The sequence below is a fragment of the Planococcus citri genome, chromosome 5, assembly GCF_950023065.1.
Source record: "Planococcus citri chromosome 5, ihPlaCitr1.1, whole genome shotgun sequence".
NCBI classification, from domain to species: domain Eukaryota; kingdom Metazoa; phylum Arthropoda; class Insecta; order Hemiptera; family Pseudococcidae; genus Planococcus; species Planococcus citri.
This window is the reverse complement of record NC_088681.1, coordinates 39,436,744-39,454,030: the sequence shown is the minus strand read 5'-3', so window position 1 is coordinate 39,454,030 and position 17,287 is coordinate 39,436,744. Positions and strand designations below refer to the sequence as shown.

General features: G+C 33.6%; 2 protein-coding genes across 4 annotated transcripts in view; one reads left to right on the top strand and one right to left on the bottom strand.

Annotated features, from left to right (window-relative positions):
* Positions 1-17,287, bottom strand: part of LOC135849384 (S-adenosylhomocysteine hydrolase-like protein 1) — a 58,331-nt gene that overhangs the window by 15,263 nt on the left and 25,781 nt on the right. Inside the window, exon 1 of one of the 2 annotated variants that reach the window (XM_065369780.1) lies at positions 10,795-10,962. The exons of the other annotated variant lie outside the window; for it this stretch is intronic. The gene's annotated coding sequence lies outside the window, so the exon portion shown is untranslated. Of the gene's footprint in view, positions 1-10,794; positions 10,963-17,287 lie in introns of those variants that run through there. 2 annotated transcript variants of the gene reach the window in all.
* On the top strand, positions 3,836-16,536 carry LOC135849377 (uncharacterized). Of its 2 annotated transcripts, XM_065369771.1 has the most exons (21): positions 3,836-3,988; positions 4,080-4,239; positions 4,324-4,466; positions 6,785-7,219; positions 8,137-8,308; positions 8,392-8,534; positions 8,596-8,755; positions 11,530-11,675; positions 11,757-11,922; positions 12,020-12,162; positions 12,256-12,433; positions 12,515-12,657; positions 12,759-12,906; positions 12,994-13,133; positions 14,669-14,778; positions 14,963-15,090; positions 15,168-15,334; positions 15,417-15,659; positions 15,738-15,886; positions 15,964-16,062; positions 16,185-16,536. In XM_065369771.1, exons 1-21 carry the CDS (start codon positions 3,940-3,942, stop codon positions 16,284-16,286), a joined length of 3,324 nt encoding a protein of 1,107 aa, XP_065225843.1. In that variant the 5' UTR covers positions 3,836-3,939; the 3' UTR covers positions 16,287-16,536. The 2 variants fall into 2 exon arrangements, with proteins under 2 accessions (XP_065225843.1, XP_065225844.1); XM_065369772.1 differs by lacking the exon at positions 6,785-7,219.

Below are 17,287 nucleotides of genomic sequence, written 5' to 3'. Positions count from 1 at the left end.
ATTTTTTTTCAATTTTGAAAGACTCTGTGCTTATGGGACGAACTTCCAACGAAATTTTTCAGAACTCTGGGTGCATAAAATGGACTCGAATTTGAAATACATGTTTTTCAAGACAATCACAAGAATCCTATGCATACACTTGTCAATACACTGAAATTTTTTTGAAATAATACAGTTTGAAAAACCAAGAGGCCGAAAATTTTTGATAAAAAAAATAAATTTTATTCGTTACATTTTTTAGACTTTTATGAACATTACAGAAGGGGGGGGGGGGAGCTTCTGACATCACTATTTTTGGACTTGAGAAAAAAATCAAAAAATAACGAATTACTTCTTTTGGGGTTGAGAACATACAAAGGCAGAATTTTAAAATATGTGTCCACAAGTCATTTTTTACTTGATAAATTGTTTTAGAAGCCAAAAATTTAAGGAATTAAAATAAAACTAACAAGGGAGGTGCCCCAGGTGACATGCACCGATTTAAATGATTCTTGCACCATTGGATAGAGGACATCGAACATAGTCTACCACAGAATTTTCAGCTGCTGAAGTTGATATTTCGATTTTTCAGAGCAAAACCTCCCATATTATTTGGGCATTTCAATACTTATGATAAGACTAGCCCACGGTGAAATTTTCAGCTGCTGAAGTTGATATTTGACCCTTCCAGGGTGATTTTTTGATTTTCACATTGCAATTTGGAAAAATTGGCCAAAAATAGTCGGCGGAGGTCGCATACCGAAACCTTCAATATTATTGGGCATTTCAATACATATGATGAGACTAGCCCACGGTGAAATTTTCAGCTGCTGAAGTTGATATTTGAGCCCTCCAGGGCGATTTTTTGATTTTCACATTACAATTTGGAAAAATTGGCCAAAAATAGTCGGTGGAGGTCGCATACCGAAACCTCCCATATTATTTGGGCATTTCAATACTTATGATGAGACTAGCCCACGGTGAAATTTTCAGCTGCTGAAGTTGATATTTGACCCTTCCAGGGCGATTTTTCTATTTTCACAATTGCTATGTGAAAATCGAAAAATTGCTCTGAAAAATCGAAATATCAACTTCAGCAGCTGAAAATTTTGTGGTAGACTATGTTCGATGTCCTTTATCCAATGGTGCAAGAATCATTAAAATCGGTGCATGTCACCTGGGGCACCTCCCTATTTGAAAAAATGACAAAAAGTTAAAGCATTCCATGTAACAGAAAAAAAAATGAAAAAACTTCCAAAATAACTAAATAGATTGTACCGGGAGGGGATGCGCATGCAGCTTCCACCATAAGGGAAGTTGTGCTCCTCGGAAGTAAATGCACTGTTTATGGAAACTTCCATAAGGCAGAGCCATCTGTTGAAGTAATTCAAAGAGCCACTTCCGAGTCTATAAAGTTGCTCCAGGCAACAGTTTTATTTTAGTCATATAGGTACTCGACTACTCGTGTATTGTTATTTATTCTGCTCATGTTGATGTTTTCATGTCTTTATGTTTTAGTAATTAGTTTATATCTTATTTATAAGTATAAACAATCACAAGTGCGCACGTAATCATGTTTATATTTTGAGTTGTCTTACAACATTTAATTACTCAGAACTCGCATGTCTGAGTGGCGAAGATAGGTATCCTACCTTCACACATGTAATTTGGCAGAAGTCTACACTTGATGCAAGTACAGACACCCCCCCCCCAACTTTACAAGGTACCTACATATTTGGAAATGTCTAACTCAAAAAAAAAAAAATTGAAAGGAGGATTTTATTTCATGGAAATTTTCTGATAGGCGCATGAAAATATAGGTAATTGCTTCCTAAAGTTGGAAAAAATTTACAAAACAAAAAGAAGAGAAAAGTAGGATGACACCAGAAAAAGGCAGGAGAACCTGAAAAGTGCTTATGTACCAATTTAACTCCAAAAATGACGATCAAAATTATTTCAAAAATGAAAATTCTGGAAATCGAAAAAATTCTTTTCAGTACCTAACTTCGAGAATGTTTCAAAATTCCGAGTAAAGTTTCATCATCTTGAAAAATCATTTTGGAGAGGGAGGGGGAGAGGGTTGGAGAGTAAAATAAAATTCAGGACGGCCCCAGAAGAAATAAAAAATAAATTTACATACCTACTTCATTCAAAAAATCTGTCCCTCTCCCCCTCCCCTCACAAACGCGACAGATTATTTGAAACTAGAAGTGATTCCGAAAGTCAAAAAACGTATTTAAAAATTAGAAATACTCGTATTTCAATATTTCCAAAATTTCGAGTCAGGCTATACTACGTCATTCACTCGCTAACATGAAAAATTTCATTTTCGTCTCCTTCTCTCGCCCATCTATGTGAGCACTGAGCATAAATGTAGACCATTTTTTAGCAATTCCTTCATGGTTTCAGTTAATTTTGCTCAAAATTATTGGATAGGTAATGCTTTTTCAAAAAATTATTTCACCTTTTTTTTGCTAACTTCAATCTTGCCAAAGGGAAACTTTTTCCACTTATTGAACGTACCTACGCATCATTAACTTAACACCAATATTACTCGTATAATCGTGAAAGGTGGAAATACCCAAACTCAGAAGTACATAAATGGTCTCTTTTTCTCGATATAAGTAGGCAAATGAGAGGTCATTGACTCCATTAGGAAAAATCACAAATAGAATCACGATGAATTCAAATGCTCCCATAATATATATTTGAATTACATATCTGATTTCACCTCACATACACAGACTACTTACATAAGTAACGAAGTGTACACTATGCAGAACACATTAAGATGGCTACGATCTGGTCAAATTAATCTGAAGGTTTTAGTTTCATGGTCAGTAAACCAGATCAAGTGTAACACATTGTAGCTCATAAGTAGATATAGTTTAACTTTCATATCTTTATTACAAGTAGATATCATTTCTTTATTTTTATAAATTGTAGATTTTTTTATTGAATTGATTACTTATTTCTGTATTATACTAATACTATTCTGAAGCATTTAACATTGTTATCCCATGACGTCAGTAATTCCTATACGTAATTATTATTGAGATAATTCGAACTACGGGTATTTCTATTTCAAATGACGAATTGTTTGAAATTCCCCAAGTATGTATTATCGAGAGACTTTCTATTCTCATTTCGATGATTGTTCTTTTTAACCTGTGCCATCAAAACGCCTACATATCGTACCTTCTTTAATACATTAACTTCTCAACCTCTACCCTACCCTTGTCTTATTCTTCCCCAATTTTTAATATTTTCATTTTAGAATCGCAGACGACCAAGTTGATCGAAAAAATCACGTGTAACAATAATCATTCGACATTCCATGCGAATATTTTCCACCATTTTTTCCAATTTATTCATCATTATGAAAAAAATCATAATCGCGACTCTCATAAAAAAAACTCAGACATTCCACATATTATTGGATTGATACATTGAATTAATGATCTTCAGCAAACGTATAATTTAAAAAACGAATTACAGCCTTATCTCTCTGGACAGTCCCCCCCCGGCCCCCACCTTTTTTTCCAACAACCACAACTTCTCGACGTTCTTGTTTTTGCCACTATAGAACCCATCTAGCCGCATTAAAAATGAAAAATTATAGAAAATATCCTAATAACTGGAGGAGGGAAGAAAATTCACGCAATTTTTTTTTTCTGTACTGACCACCACGACGACGGCGACGAATAAGAAAAAACACACGCGAAATTCCGAGAATCTAACAATCGCTAATTTGTAATATGTGTAGTATTTTCCTCTTGGCGAATTCGCATCTATAGCTTGGGCGAAGATATCCAGTTGAAGAAAACCATTAATAACTAGATTTACCTACGTGTTGTTTTGCCGGATTTATAATCATGTTTTTCCCACTCGTTCGCTAAACCTGTTAACATCTTCATAGTATGATAAGCAGTCTAGTGTAACGGCGGTTGAAAAAACATCATGTTACTTTATATCATTTTTATCATCGGCACGTACATTCTAAACAAAGGTAACTTTATAATAAAAATTAATACGATCGTTAATTAGACATTTACCTACTATATATTTTTGACACATTTTCGTATACTTTTTTCTCTCAGAGGTCGAGGCTGCTAGAAAATATGATTATACGGGATGTTTCGATATTACCGATAAATCAAAAATATTGTATCAAAATGCGAAAAAAGACGAAAAATTATCGCCCCGAAGCTGCGTGGATTTTTGTTACGAAAGACAGTTAGCTTATGCAGGATTATATAAGTGAGATGAAAATAATTATATCGATTCGTTTTAAATGCAAATTTCGAAATCGTCTGTGACTGTTATCTTTTTGGTGAATTTTAGAAACGAATGTCGTTGTGGTCAAAATCAACCGTCTGATTTGATCAGAAGGAGCTACAGGGATTGCGATTATCCCTGCCCAGGAGATAAGACTTTCAGATGCGGGGGAGAACTGAAAACCTCGATTTACGAGACTGGCATAGCTGGTAAGCTATATCTATTCATTCGTACTATAATGAATATTTTATTAATAAATTATAATTTATCGGGTAATGCAGAACCCCACTGCAACTGCAAGGTCGTATCAAGGTAGCTTTATTCAAATATCAACTCCCTTAACAGTAGTTCAACATTATAGGTACTAATTAATTACTCACTCCAACTGTTATTAATACGGTTGAAAATTTTGGATGAAAGACGTTATCCAAAACAAATAAGAATTTCCGGACTTAATCGATATGATTGCGATTCAATGCGTGAAAAACCTTATGAGGAAGATAACATTTTTCGTAAGGAAGTAATTCAAAATTATTTTTAGCTAATCATCGTTTAAAAACAACTGAACGAATATCAGAACTGATAAAATTTGAATAGTTTGTATTTTTAAAATGAAAATTTGATTTTGAGTGTTTTTAAAATCAATTTTATTACATTAATTAGAAAGTTTTTTTTTTCAAAAAAATTGACATTATCGATCAACTAATTTCTTCAAGTACTAGAGATATGCACTAAAAGCAATTCAAAACCGGTTCTTCCAACTTTTTTTTTCGGGAAATACGTTTTATTGCGACCTTCACAAGGAGAGAAAATTATATTTAAAAAATTATGAATTTTAACACGAATGAAAAATACAAATAGCACAATTTGGAGAATGTTTCTTTTATAAAGCTTGAAGATGTGATAATTGGTTTGAATTCAAGTGAATCGTTCTTTCCTGTTTTGAAAAATCGAAATCAAGGAGCATCAGCAGACCTACATTGTTGCCGGATGTGCTCGTCTGAACCTGTTCAAAATAAAATAATCTTAAACTCCCACTTGAGGTACTATTTTGTTTCGGATCTCAAAATTCACAAAACATGAAAAAATTTATTTCATCCAAAAACAACAATTTGAAAGTAAACAAAAATGAATCTAATTTGAAACTACCCCCCCCCCCCTAAAAAAAAGTAACGAATAGTAAAACATTCACACGTTTCATAATCAGGAAATAACTCTAAATTCTGAAAGTTTTTAGTACCCCTCACTTGACAAAAAGTAGAAAAACACTCCAAAATGACTGAAAATTACGACAAAAAAAAATTGTTAAAAACTTTCAAATTTCTCAAAACTTTAAAAAGTTGTCTCATGAAAAGATGTTTTCCATTTATTTTTTATCTAGGGTGTTCATATTTTTGGAGCTACTTCTTGTTTTAATACATACAATAAAAAAAAACAAAAAACATGTTTCAAAAATTGAATCAATTTCTCCCATGCAAATATTTGAAATTTGACAGTAAAATTTCTCTCGGATGTCAACTCTCTAGTTTTAAAAATTGCAGAAATATGACATCAGAAATTTTCAACAAGTCGCTGGAGGCTCCAAAATCACTTGAACCCACCCAAAGTCGTCTTTAGAGAGTGTTAAAATTGGAGTGCAGAGTAAATTTCGGCTTTCCATCTCCGTTTTGATGAAATTTTGTGAAAATTTCAAGTTTTAGAAATCTACTGGAGGTTCCAGTAATTTTCATGAAGTCGCTGAAGACTCCAAAACGACTTGAAATCCACCTGCAGTCAACTTCGTAGCATATTGAAATTAGTTCACAGAATGAATTTCGGCTTTCCAACTCCATTTTTGATGAAATTTGGTGGGAATTTCAAGTTTAAAAACTCTGCTGGAGGCTCCAGAACTACTCAAAACGGTCTGAAACAGTTTCCAATCGATTTGGCAGGTCAAAAATAGGGTATGTCCCAAATTTCAGCTTTCTAGGTCAAATTGGTAAAATTTTGATTTTTTCCTCATTTTTTGGCCTAAATTTTATTTTCAAAAATTTACCAAAATTCGAAAAAGGCACTTTAGCACTTGAAATGTTGACAGAACAGATTAAATTCAAAAACACGACGACAATAATTTTAAAAAAAAATGAAAAACAGCTACGAGTATTTTTCTTGTACCTAACATTTTTTTGATCTTATGAGACTCAAACTGGATGCTATAGCTTTCCGATCTACCTATTTCAAAACAAAGTCCCAAAATACCCATCATTAGCACACACTAAACAAATTTCCTCACCTTCGCTTCAAAAAAAAAAAAAAATGTAGCTCATTTAATTAGAAATTATATTTAAATTCTAACTCACACATTTTTTTTATTCACAAGCATGAAATCACGCTTCCTTAGTTGCAAAGGCTCAATAAAACCTTACACTTTCAAGTTTCAAATAACTGCTAAGTGGTACAGGGTCCTCAAAAAAAATGGACTCTGGGTTACAAAAGTTGAGAAAACTTACGCATCGAGATTCAGTTTCCTATACCTGAATTTGTTTAGAAATCTACTATTCTCAACAAACGAGGGGGAGAGTTCGAAAAAGTCCGTATTACGATAATCAATGGTGGGATTGTTTTGTGAACGGTGTGACGAAGCTAGTTCAAAATATTTTACGCGACATTGACGGCAACTACCGCAGACCTGTTGCTAGTGCTAACAGGATACACCACGTACAACACGTGGAAAAGCCTGTGTATCATATAGAAAGGCCAGTGTATCACGTGCAAAATCCTGTATATCACGTGGAAAAGCCTGCACAACACGTAGAACGGCCTCCACAACACGTGGAAAGGCCTACACAACACGTGGAAATTCCTGTGCAACACGTGGAAAGGCCTGCACAACACGTGGAAATTCCTGTACAACACGTAGAAAAGCCTGTGCAACACGCGGAGAAGGAGATTGTGCAAAATAGACTACAAACCAAAAATACTAGTAGGTATTTGTTTGATCTTCTCTGATTTAATTCCCTGCAAATTTTGAATATTAATTCACTTTGCTTGGTTGATGGGGTACATATCTTTTGTAAGTCTAACTGCACCATCTCCTCCGATAATCGATAAAAATCTAAAGCTATTTGATTGATTTTGAAAGCCCTTCGATTTATTTTTTTCCTAGAGCCCATTTTCAATTGAGATCTGTCAGTTCCACGAGGCAATTTTGTTTTAGTTTACAATCAGTTGCAAGGTCAAGACTGTACAGGGAAAACAGTTTTAGATTTATGTACTTCTTTTCACGCACATTTAAGCTGTATTTGCATGAAATTCGCTTTCATTTTCATTTTCTATAAATTTATACGTCTTATGTATAATGATGAAGTGAAATTTCAAGCTGTCGGTATGAAATGGAGCCTTCCCCCACCCCCCAAACAATTAGCAGTCATTTTATACCCTTCCTTCTCTATTCAAAATTACCAATTTTATTTAAGGAAGAAAAATATTATGAGATAGAGATATTCAAAAAATTTTTAAGATGTTTATCTTTGCTCACAACTTATCCAGTCAGTTACCTAGCATCATAGGCTGTGTACCTAGCTACCGACTATGTAGGTTCATCAAATTGATTAATAAAAATCAGGAAATTCTCACAAAGAAACCGAATGCTATAATTTTAAAAATTTAAGACGCCTAAAAAAACGATAATCTAAGAAAATATCTCTCTAATATCCCGCCCACCGACCACCGCACGATTTGCACAAACGTGATCATCTCAATTCCAAATACCGCAGTAACCTTGAAATTTCGCTGAATCATTATATAAAACCTATCTAGACATCTTAGATGCTAAGTGATGTAGTAACAACTCTACTCAATTAATCTTAATTGTATCTATCGATATTTTCCCCAACCCAGCAAAAGGTGAGGATGCCATTCCATCCAAAGTCTATCTCGGTTGTTACCCGGATAATGACCCCAAGCATAAAATATTACCTCATTTACTGGACGAGTCCGAGTACGCTGCAGTAACCTTTTGTCAAAAAATCTGCTACAGAGAAGGCTTCAGATACTTTGGATTATCCGATAAGTGAGTATAGTGATAGGTCTTGAAGTCAGTCAAAATGAATTATAAGATCATTGTGTTCACACTATTTTTGCTTTTTATACCAGTCGAAAATGCTGGTGTGGTGATTCAGCACCATTTCCTGATAAAGCAGTCTCTGAAGACAATTGTCGACTGATATGCGACGGCTACGGAGGAGACTACTGCGGAGGGAAATCAATGTTAAGTTTATACGCTACCGGAATCCTTGGTAAGTGAATTTTAAACGGGCACAGAATTATTCAATTTTTCGCGGTACCCTTTGCTCACAGATATCCCCGAATATGGCAGACATATCGGATGCTACAATAATGTGAATTTCAAGGATATAAAAACCGATCTCACGATGCAGCTGAGCAAATCCAACTCGAACGGACGCTGCATGAATTTATGCGATCAGAAAGGATTTAAATACGCGGGAACTCAGAGAGGGTGAGTGACTAATTTCGATATTATTCGATTAGGTAATGCACCCGCTTCATTTCTTTCTTTGGTGTAGAAACATCTTCAGAAGGGAAATTGACAGATACTTAAAGTTGACTATTAAAATGATAGGAGGAGAAGAGGAGAGGGTGATGGGGAAAAAAAGTTGAAAAATTCGCATCCCCCCTTCCTCTCCTAGCCCAACTATAATAAAAAATTTTAATACAATAAATTTCATAAATTCTCAGTTTTTTGCTGAAAATTCTAGCTTTTTCGCAGTTGACAAGGTCTAGAATTTTTACGTAAAATTGTCATAAGTAGCAAAGTGAAAAATTTTACTTTTCGGAAAAACATCGTAAAAAAATGTGCTCAATTTCTTATTCTCAAAAATTGCTTTCGAGCTTTTTCAGTAAAAAAATTACTTTCTTGGGGGACAAATTGAGTTCGCGAGCCCTGCCTTCGCTTCACTCGAGTCTGTTTACTTTTCATTTTCAAAATTGAAATTTTTAAAAACTCATCGTTCAAATTCTAATTTTTGAAAGCTTTTGCCCATGCTTCGCTGGGGCAGCTCTTATCTCTAAACTGAAAAAATCCCAGTTTGAAGCTTCCATAAATTCAAAAATGAAAATAACAATTTTTAATGAACCTTAACTTAGTTTGAGTATTTCCTGCATCAATTGGCAAAATTGTCATTTCATCTTGAAAACTCATCATCATCACTTTACCCGGCAAAATTGTTATTTTTTTTCATACTATTCAGCAAATTTTCAGTCAACACCAGCTTCTACTTCGTTCCATCCCTCCTCCCCCAAAAACCCTCCAATTTTTTTCTTGTCAGATTGACTTATTTTTGCAAAAGTGAATAAAAAATTCAAAAAGACAATTGTACAATTCGCGTCTAAGTATTCGAACCTGTGAAAGAAATAGCAGGAGAAAGATTCGGAGGGGGGCTAAAATTTTGAAGGCCCCATTCGGTGCATTTGCGAGGGGCCTCCAACCGACCCAGTCCACGCCTGAGTGTCACCACCAATACCATTAAAAAAAACAAATGTGGGCATCTTCACATGAGCACCAAAAGTATGTTCAAAATTGACCATTTTCGGGAAAATGTTCCAAATTATCCAAAATCATTCAAAGTTTTGACCAAAAATGTGTAACAATTTCTTAAAATGTTTCAAATTTTTTAAAAAATGTTAAAGGCATTCATAAATGTGTCTTTTATGAAGAAAAAATGCTCAAAGAAATGTTTTACATTATTTACTTCTCCCCCCCCCCAAATTGGAATTGTCTAAAAATGTTCGAAATACGTTCCAAACTATCTGAAATTGTTCAAAAGAAATATTCCAAGCTATCCAAAATCTTTTCAAATTGTGCAAACATTTTTTTAAAAATGCTACATACGTAATTAATCGAAAATACACAAAAAAAAGTTCAAAAATTTTCCAAATTGTCTCAATTGAAAATCTCGAAACAGATCAGAAATCTAATAACCTGCATTTTGAAAAAAATCCCCACTTATTCAAAAATTTTAAAATTTTGAAAAAAGTTTTGAATGTTTTATAAAATTATGCCCAAAATTGTCCAAAAATACTCAAAAAAAAATCTTCAAAATTATCTAAATGCGTTCTTAAAGTTATTCCAGTATGTACCTAATCTAAAAATCTTTGGAGTTGTCCAAACATGTTCAAAACTATCCTAGTTTAAAAATCTCCAAAATTGTCCAAAAATGATGAAAAATTTTTTTGTTTTTAATATTTTTGCAAAAATTTTTTGAAAACCACTCAAATCTTTCAAATTACGAGTATTTAAAAATCTTTAGAATTGTCCAAAAACGTTCGCAAAAGACGTTTCAAATAATTTTTAAAATTGAACCTACAAGAACGTTCCAAATCATCCAAAACCTTCAAAATTCTCCAAAAATGCTCAAAATTTTTCAAACTTCGAAAATTCTCAAAATGCATTAAGAATGATGAGAATTTACACTTTTTAAAAACATTTTCAGATTCAATGAATCATGAATAGGTGTAACTAGGTGCTTACTTACTTACACAAAAATACTTTCATTTCTCGCATGCAGATAGGTTGGGTAGAGTGATTTACTTTCACAGAGAAAGGTTCTACTCACCTGAAACAAATAGATATACAATGCGGATTAGTATCATTTCGACCAATTCTTCAACAATTTTACTCACAACCGAGTGCGTATAGGTACTAGGTAATCTCTACACTAGTATACGCCCCCCTAGCTCCCCAATCAACACATAAATTCACCCTTGCACTAGACTTTTTATCGCATTTTTGCACATATTTTTCAACAATATGAAAACACTTTGCGACTTACTTCATAATATGTATTACATACCTACTATCATACGTATTTAGAGGGTGATTCATAACTACCTACCTACTCGTAATTCGAGTAAAACATACACACATAGTGTCCGTGTATAACTTATCTATCTAAAATATTTTCATCCAGAGGATCGCTTTTGAATCACCCTCGAATAATTCAGGTGAGATTTGCCTCTGCGATATGAAAGTTGTATGTCTTTGTTTCATATCTAATCTATATGTTTCTTTAAATTAATAAAGCTCAAAATTAACACAAATATCAACAGCATCATAAAAAAATGCAAAAGGATGTAAACCCACATCTTCATCTTTATTTAGCTGCAAAGGTAGCTAATTCATTACGAATATATAACCGACTTAAATCTATAAGATTAACAGTAGGGGGTTTGAAGTATTTCGCAAAGCTAATTTATCATCATCAAATTTTTCAGATCACAATGCTTTTGCATGAATAAACCACCATCGGCCACTTTCCGCGGAGACGATAGTAAATGTGATGATGCTCCATGTTCTGGAGAACCTACTAGTACTTGTGGAAGTAATGATGGGATGAAAATATTCCGAACTAGACGCACAGGTATAAAGAAAACAAAACGACACATAGGGAAACCTACACAATAGTTACCTGCTACTGGATTCTAACGAGGAGTTTCTTTAGATGAAATACAGCCCGTGGTTGTTCGTTATCTGGGTTGTTTCTCCGATCAAAAAGTTTTTCCTACCATGGAGGGTACTAAAGTAACTGTTGAAAAGAAATTAACTTCATCTTATTGCATCGAAACGTGTAGATTGAAAGGTTACGCTTTCTCTGGAGTTGAATCTGGGTAAGTCCAATAATAAAACTGACAAACTGATGGAATATATAAGTATGTACATAGATGGAACAATATTTTCACCCTGTTTCCATGTACCTATTTGCAGAACGGATTGTTACTGCAGTCATGCTTTCCCTTCGATACACATGAAAGTCAGAGATGAAGAATGTAATATTCCTTGCAGTGGTAATCGTACTGAATATTGCGGAGGACAATTTAAAATTGGCGTGTACGATAATGGAATGCCTCGTAAGTACTCGTATCTACTTATCTACATAAATCGTTTTTAAGACTAGATAACTCATAGTTTAAAATTATCAAATATGATCTTTTTCCCGGCAGATCCGCATGCTTTTGTTCATTATTCTTATACGGGTTGCTATAAAGATGATGAAATAGGAGTCAAGTTGATGGAAGGAACGATGGAAGATATGGCCAATTTAACACCGTCTGTTTGTCACAAGCATTGCTTACAAGCAGGTTTCTTGTACTTTGGATTAACTATGCTCAGTGACAGCAGGTGAAAAATTGTTGTATATCATGTGTATTAGATTTTCATTTGACTGACCTATTGCTACAACTTATCTGCTCTTTTATGCAGTGAAAGATGCTTGTGTAGCGATCAAGAACCTCAAGAGCAACTTCACACGAGCGATAGCGATTGCCAAAAGAAATGTAGCGGAGATCCTACAAAAATGTGCGGAAATGATTGGAGAGTTGCTGTATACAGAACTGGACTTTCAGGTGCTGAATACTTCTACCAGAATTTCATGGCACCTACGTACCTATCTATGTTCATCTGCTCAAATTATTATGTTATTGTAATATCTGATTTTCGAATGTAGATAATGAACACGTTTACGAAGGATGTTATCAAAACGATGGCAATTTATTGATCGACAAACAGTACTCGTTGACTAAATCAATTACTCCGAAAAGATGTCAGAGGTTTTGCGATCTATTAGGATACAAGTATTCTGGAGTTGAAGAAGGGTATGAAAATATGTTTAAACTGTAGCCTGCTACCAATTTTGATCATAATAAGTACCGATTTTATTCATATTCTGATGCGTTTAATAGAAAAACTTGTCGATGCGGAACCGAGTTCCCAAGCCATGTGACACGTAAAAGTCAAAGCGATTGCCATATCAGATGTCTTGGTGATTTTGCAGAGACTTGCGGTGGTCATAGAAAACACGTTCAAGTCTATCGAGTCACAAGTAAGTGATCATTACTGAATTTTGAGATTTTGTCAACCAGAATGCCCTTGATGAGGTTTGCAATATTATACAAATTTATAGGCTTAAAAATTAGCTCATCTTGAAAATTCTGCTGCAATTTTTGCAAATACTTTCAGAAAGTTGGCCAATTCTACAAGCTTTAAAAATAAGAACATTTTCAACATTGACAAATTTCACCATTTTCGCAAATTCTGCGGCCAAATGCAAACATGCAAGAATAGAAAAATTTATACTTTTTCGGGAAGTGAATTCAATTTACTTATTATTTTTTTTTCAATTTGAATAAATTAAAAAATCAATAAAAACCTACTACAACGGTACTCTTAACAGATTCTGCAAATTCAGAAAAATTTTGACAAATTCTGCAATTTGAAAAAAAACTCCATATAAAATTGCCAAATTTGATGTTTTTTTGGAAAAAATCCTGCAAAGCAGAAACTTTTATAAATTGGGCAATTTTTCAGGAAACTTTACTATTTTATAAAATTTTAAATTTTTGAAGAACTTTTTCAAGTTCTGAAGCTTGGAAAAATTTAGAATTTTGTAAAGATCAACAAATTCAAGACATGAGATGATTTGTCAAATTTCGTAAGATTAACAAATTCGACACTTTCTTAAAATAAATAAAAAAATTGAAACAAAAAACAAAAAAATTGAAAAAGTTAAAAAAGCATAAGTAGGTAGCCTAAGTAAGTATAAAGTTTGTTTTTTGCAATATTTTTTTAGAAAAATGCTACAAGCTTAAAACTTTTGAAATTTTACAAAATCAGACCACAAGAAAGTTTGCATTTATCAGTCTCTTTTTCTAATTCTATAAGACTGGAAAATTGTTTAAATTCTGTAAAAACGAGTGGTCAAGTACAAAATACAAAACAAAAAAATTTTAAGTTCGGCAAGCAGTTTTTTCGAATTCTATGTTTCCTTGTATGTAGAATTGGCAAATTCTTCACAAAATTAGTAGGTATGTAGGCAAGTAGGTACATTTCAATAAATCAAAAAAAAATTCTACAAACATTGAAAATATGAAAATTTTGTAAGATTTTTTACTGATTTTCAGATTTTTTCTCAATTTATTTACAATTTCTGGGAGATTCTACAGACTACTCAGGGGAAAATGATTAGATCAGATCAGATCAGATCAGGTCTGAATAGAACTAATCTGAATGAAACTCCAGTTCGATAAAATCTGGTTAGATCTAATTGAGTCCGGGGAATGTCCAGATCTGATCTGATCAATCAGGTCTGATCAGATGTATTAAGTTTGTTCAGATCTGGTTAGGTCAAATTGAATTCATAGGATATCAGGATATAATCAAATCTGATCAGATCTGATCATTTTTCACTAGGTAGGAAAATTCTTTGAGATGGACAAATTCCATAACCTTGGAATTTGAACACCATAGCTGTAGAAAAACTTTAACAAAATTATCAAATTCTGTGTAGGTAATCTCCAAACTCTTTGCACTTGGAAAAACTTTTGGACTCACACATAAATGTTTGTTTTCTTCTTTCAGGTCAACCAGGTGAAAATGCGGAACAATCAAGTGAACCAATATTTTACGATAATTTCGAAAAAATGGACACTTCTGTTTGGGGCTATAGCATCAAAGTGGCCAGCGATCCGGTAATTTGAATGCAAACTCAATTTCAAAAATAACTTAAAATTATTGGAAATGTGAATTTAAGAGCTATAAAGAACAAATGGCAGAAGTCATTTCTTTTTTTCAAGTTCAAAATTTTGATCTCTTAGATTTAAAGTTTCATATACACCTGAGTACCTACTTCATTTCCATTTTAATATTGAACAGGATTACGAATTCGTCTCTTACGAAAGATGCCATCATGTCGTTGCCATCGCTGACAATGCAGATATACTGCACCTCAAACCAAAAATACAACCTTACGAATACTCAGATACATCGTTCGGAACACAATCGTAAGAAATCACTCACACACAGCATAATTAGCTAGCAAAATTACCAACGTACCTACTCAAATCTCTTTTTGATTTAGCTGTACGAGAATAAAAAATGGAGTCGACTGCAGCAAGAAACCAGAGAATAATTATATTTTACCACCTTTGCAAGCTGGACAAATCCATACCAAAAACAGCTTCTCATTCAAGTATGGAAAAGTCGAAGTGCAGGCCAAGATGCCAATGGGCGATTGGATAGTTCCTCGTAAGATTCACAAATCCTTATTAAAAATTATACCGGGTGTGCAAAAATTCACCTCAAAATGACTCGTATCATTTTTGTACAGAAATTTGGCTCATGCCAACCAAAAACGAATACGGAAAGAATTACCTATCGGGTCAAATTCGTATCGCTATGGCTCGAGGTAACGAGAAATTCGAGTGCTCTAACGTCAATCATGGTTATCAACGGGTTGAAATGGGAGTCTACATAGGTCCTGATTACGACGTGAAACAGAAAATATTCTACAAGACTGTACCCGAAGGTTGGGCCGATAAATTTCACAATTACACCACTATCTGGCTTCCTGGTAAAATCAATTTTCCAAATACGTAAATTTCAGCTTTACCTACATAAGTATTCAAGTTATGAATAATTTTCCCCGCAGATAAAATATCTTTCCTAATTGACGACGAGGAAATAGGAACAATACAACCAGGATCAGGGCAAACGATACGTCAAATTTTAGGTACACCTCAAGATATCGAATACGTTTACAGAAACTCAGCTAACAAAATGGCTCCTTTCGATAAAGAGGTACGAATTCAAATAGGAATCTGGATTTCGCCATTAATTTTGAATAAACGACAATACATTGTTTATGTATGTTACAGTTTCACCTTTCCTTGGGACTTCACGTTGGTGGTATTAGAGATTTCCCTGATAATTGTATTTCAACTCCAAAAAAACCATGGTCCAATTCTTCTCCACAAGTGAGTCAATTTTCCATTCATTATTATTATACTTTTTTATTTTCACAGAGAAAAATGGTGGGAAAATCATATCTTTCGAATGATTTACTAATATGATTAAATTTTTTCACTTTTATTTTCAGTCCATGCTGGATTTCTGGAAAGATAACAAACAATGGTTCAAAACATGGAAAGGTACAAACGCAGCATTACAAATTGAGCAAATCAAAGTGTGGGCACTGTAAACCAACATTATTCGTAGCAAAAAAATGTGAAATGTGCAAACAAGACCTAAGAATGCATTTGTTAACATTCAGACAGCCGGTATCAGTAAATCTTAAAATAATGTAGAAACTCAGACTGTGATTTTATAATATCTTTTTTACTTTATTTCCTAGAAAAAATAATCTATCGAATTTATGAAATTTATGTTGCTTTTTTAGTCCTTTTTTTTACTGCTCCATACAATATCAATAAAAACGATTATAAAAATTATTCGTCACATTTTTTTAGTGAGAGAAGAGAGGATGGTATAAACAACACGAATTTGCCCAAAAATACGCTATTTGCAAATTTTCAAAGGCTAACGTCAATAGAACCCTGAAAATTATCTTAGATTTTGGTGTCAATAGCCCAAGTCGACGCAGAATCTCAAAATACTATATCATCTTTTGGAATTGGGCCATTTTTCTCAAAAAAGATTGAGTAGGGAGCAGAGAGAAAAAATTGCAAGATTTTTTTCAAAAATGTCCCCTTCTTGAGGATTTATATCACCCTTCCAAGGGCACCTTCAGTACTAAAAAAATTTCCGAGTAATTTTCATCGCAAAATGAAGGTCTTCACTCAATTTGGTCAAAATTCTCTAACATTTTTTTCACGATCCACCTTAATTTACATTATTTTCAATGATTCTGGAGAGGAATGCAACAAATGAAAAATGATGAATTTTGCAGGAGGCTCCAAAAGGGGGTAGAAATTGGTATAATATCGCGAGAGAGAGTTCAAATTGATCACCGATCACTTTTTACATTCGTTTGGAAAACGATGTCAATTCAATTTTACGATTTTTCACAATTTTTTGAGCCAAAACATGGCTTGAAAATACAATTCTGTGCTCTTCGGCTAGAATTTTTTTCTAGCATAGAATTTTCTGATCAATCTGTTCCAAAATTTACTCCTCCCTTCCTCTCGTGAATATCAACAGCCCAAATAATATACCTAATGAGTCATCCTGAAAAAAAAACAA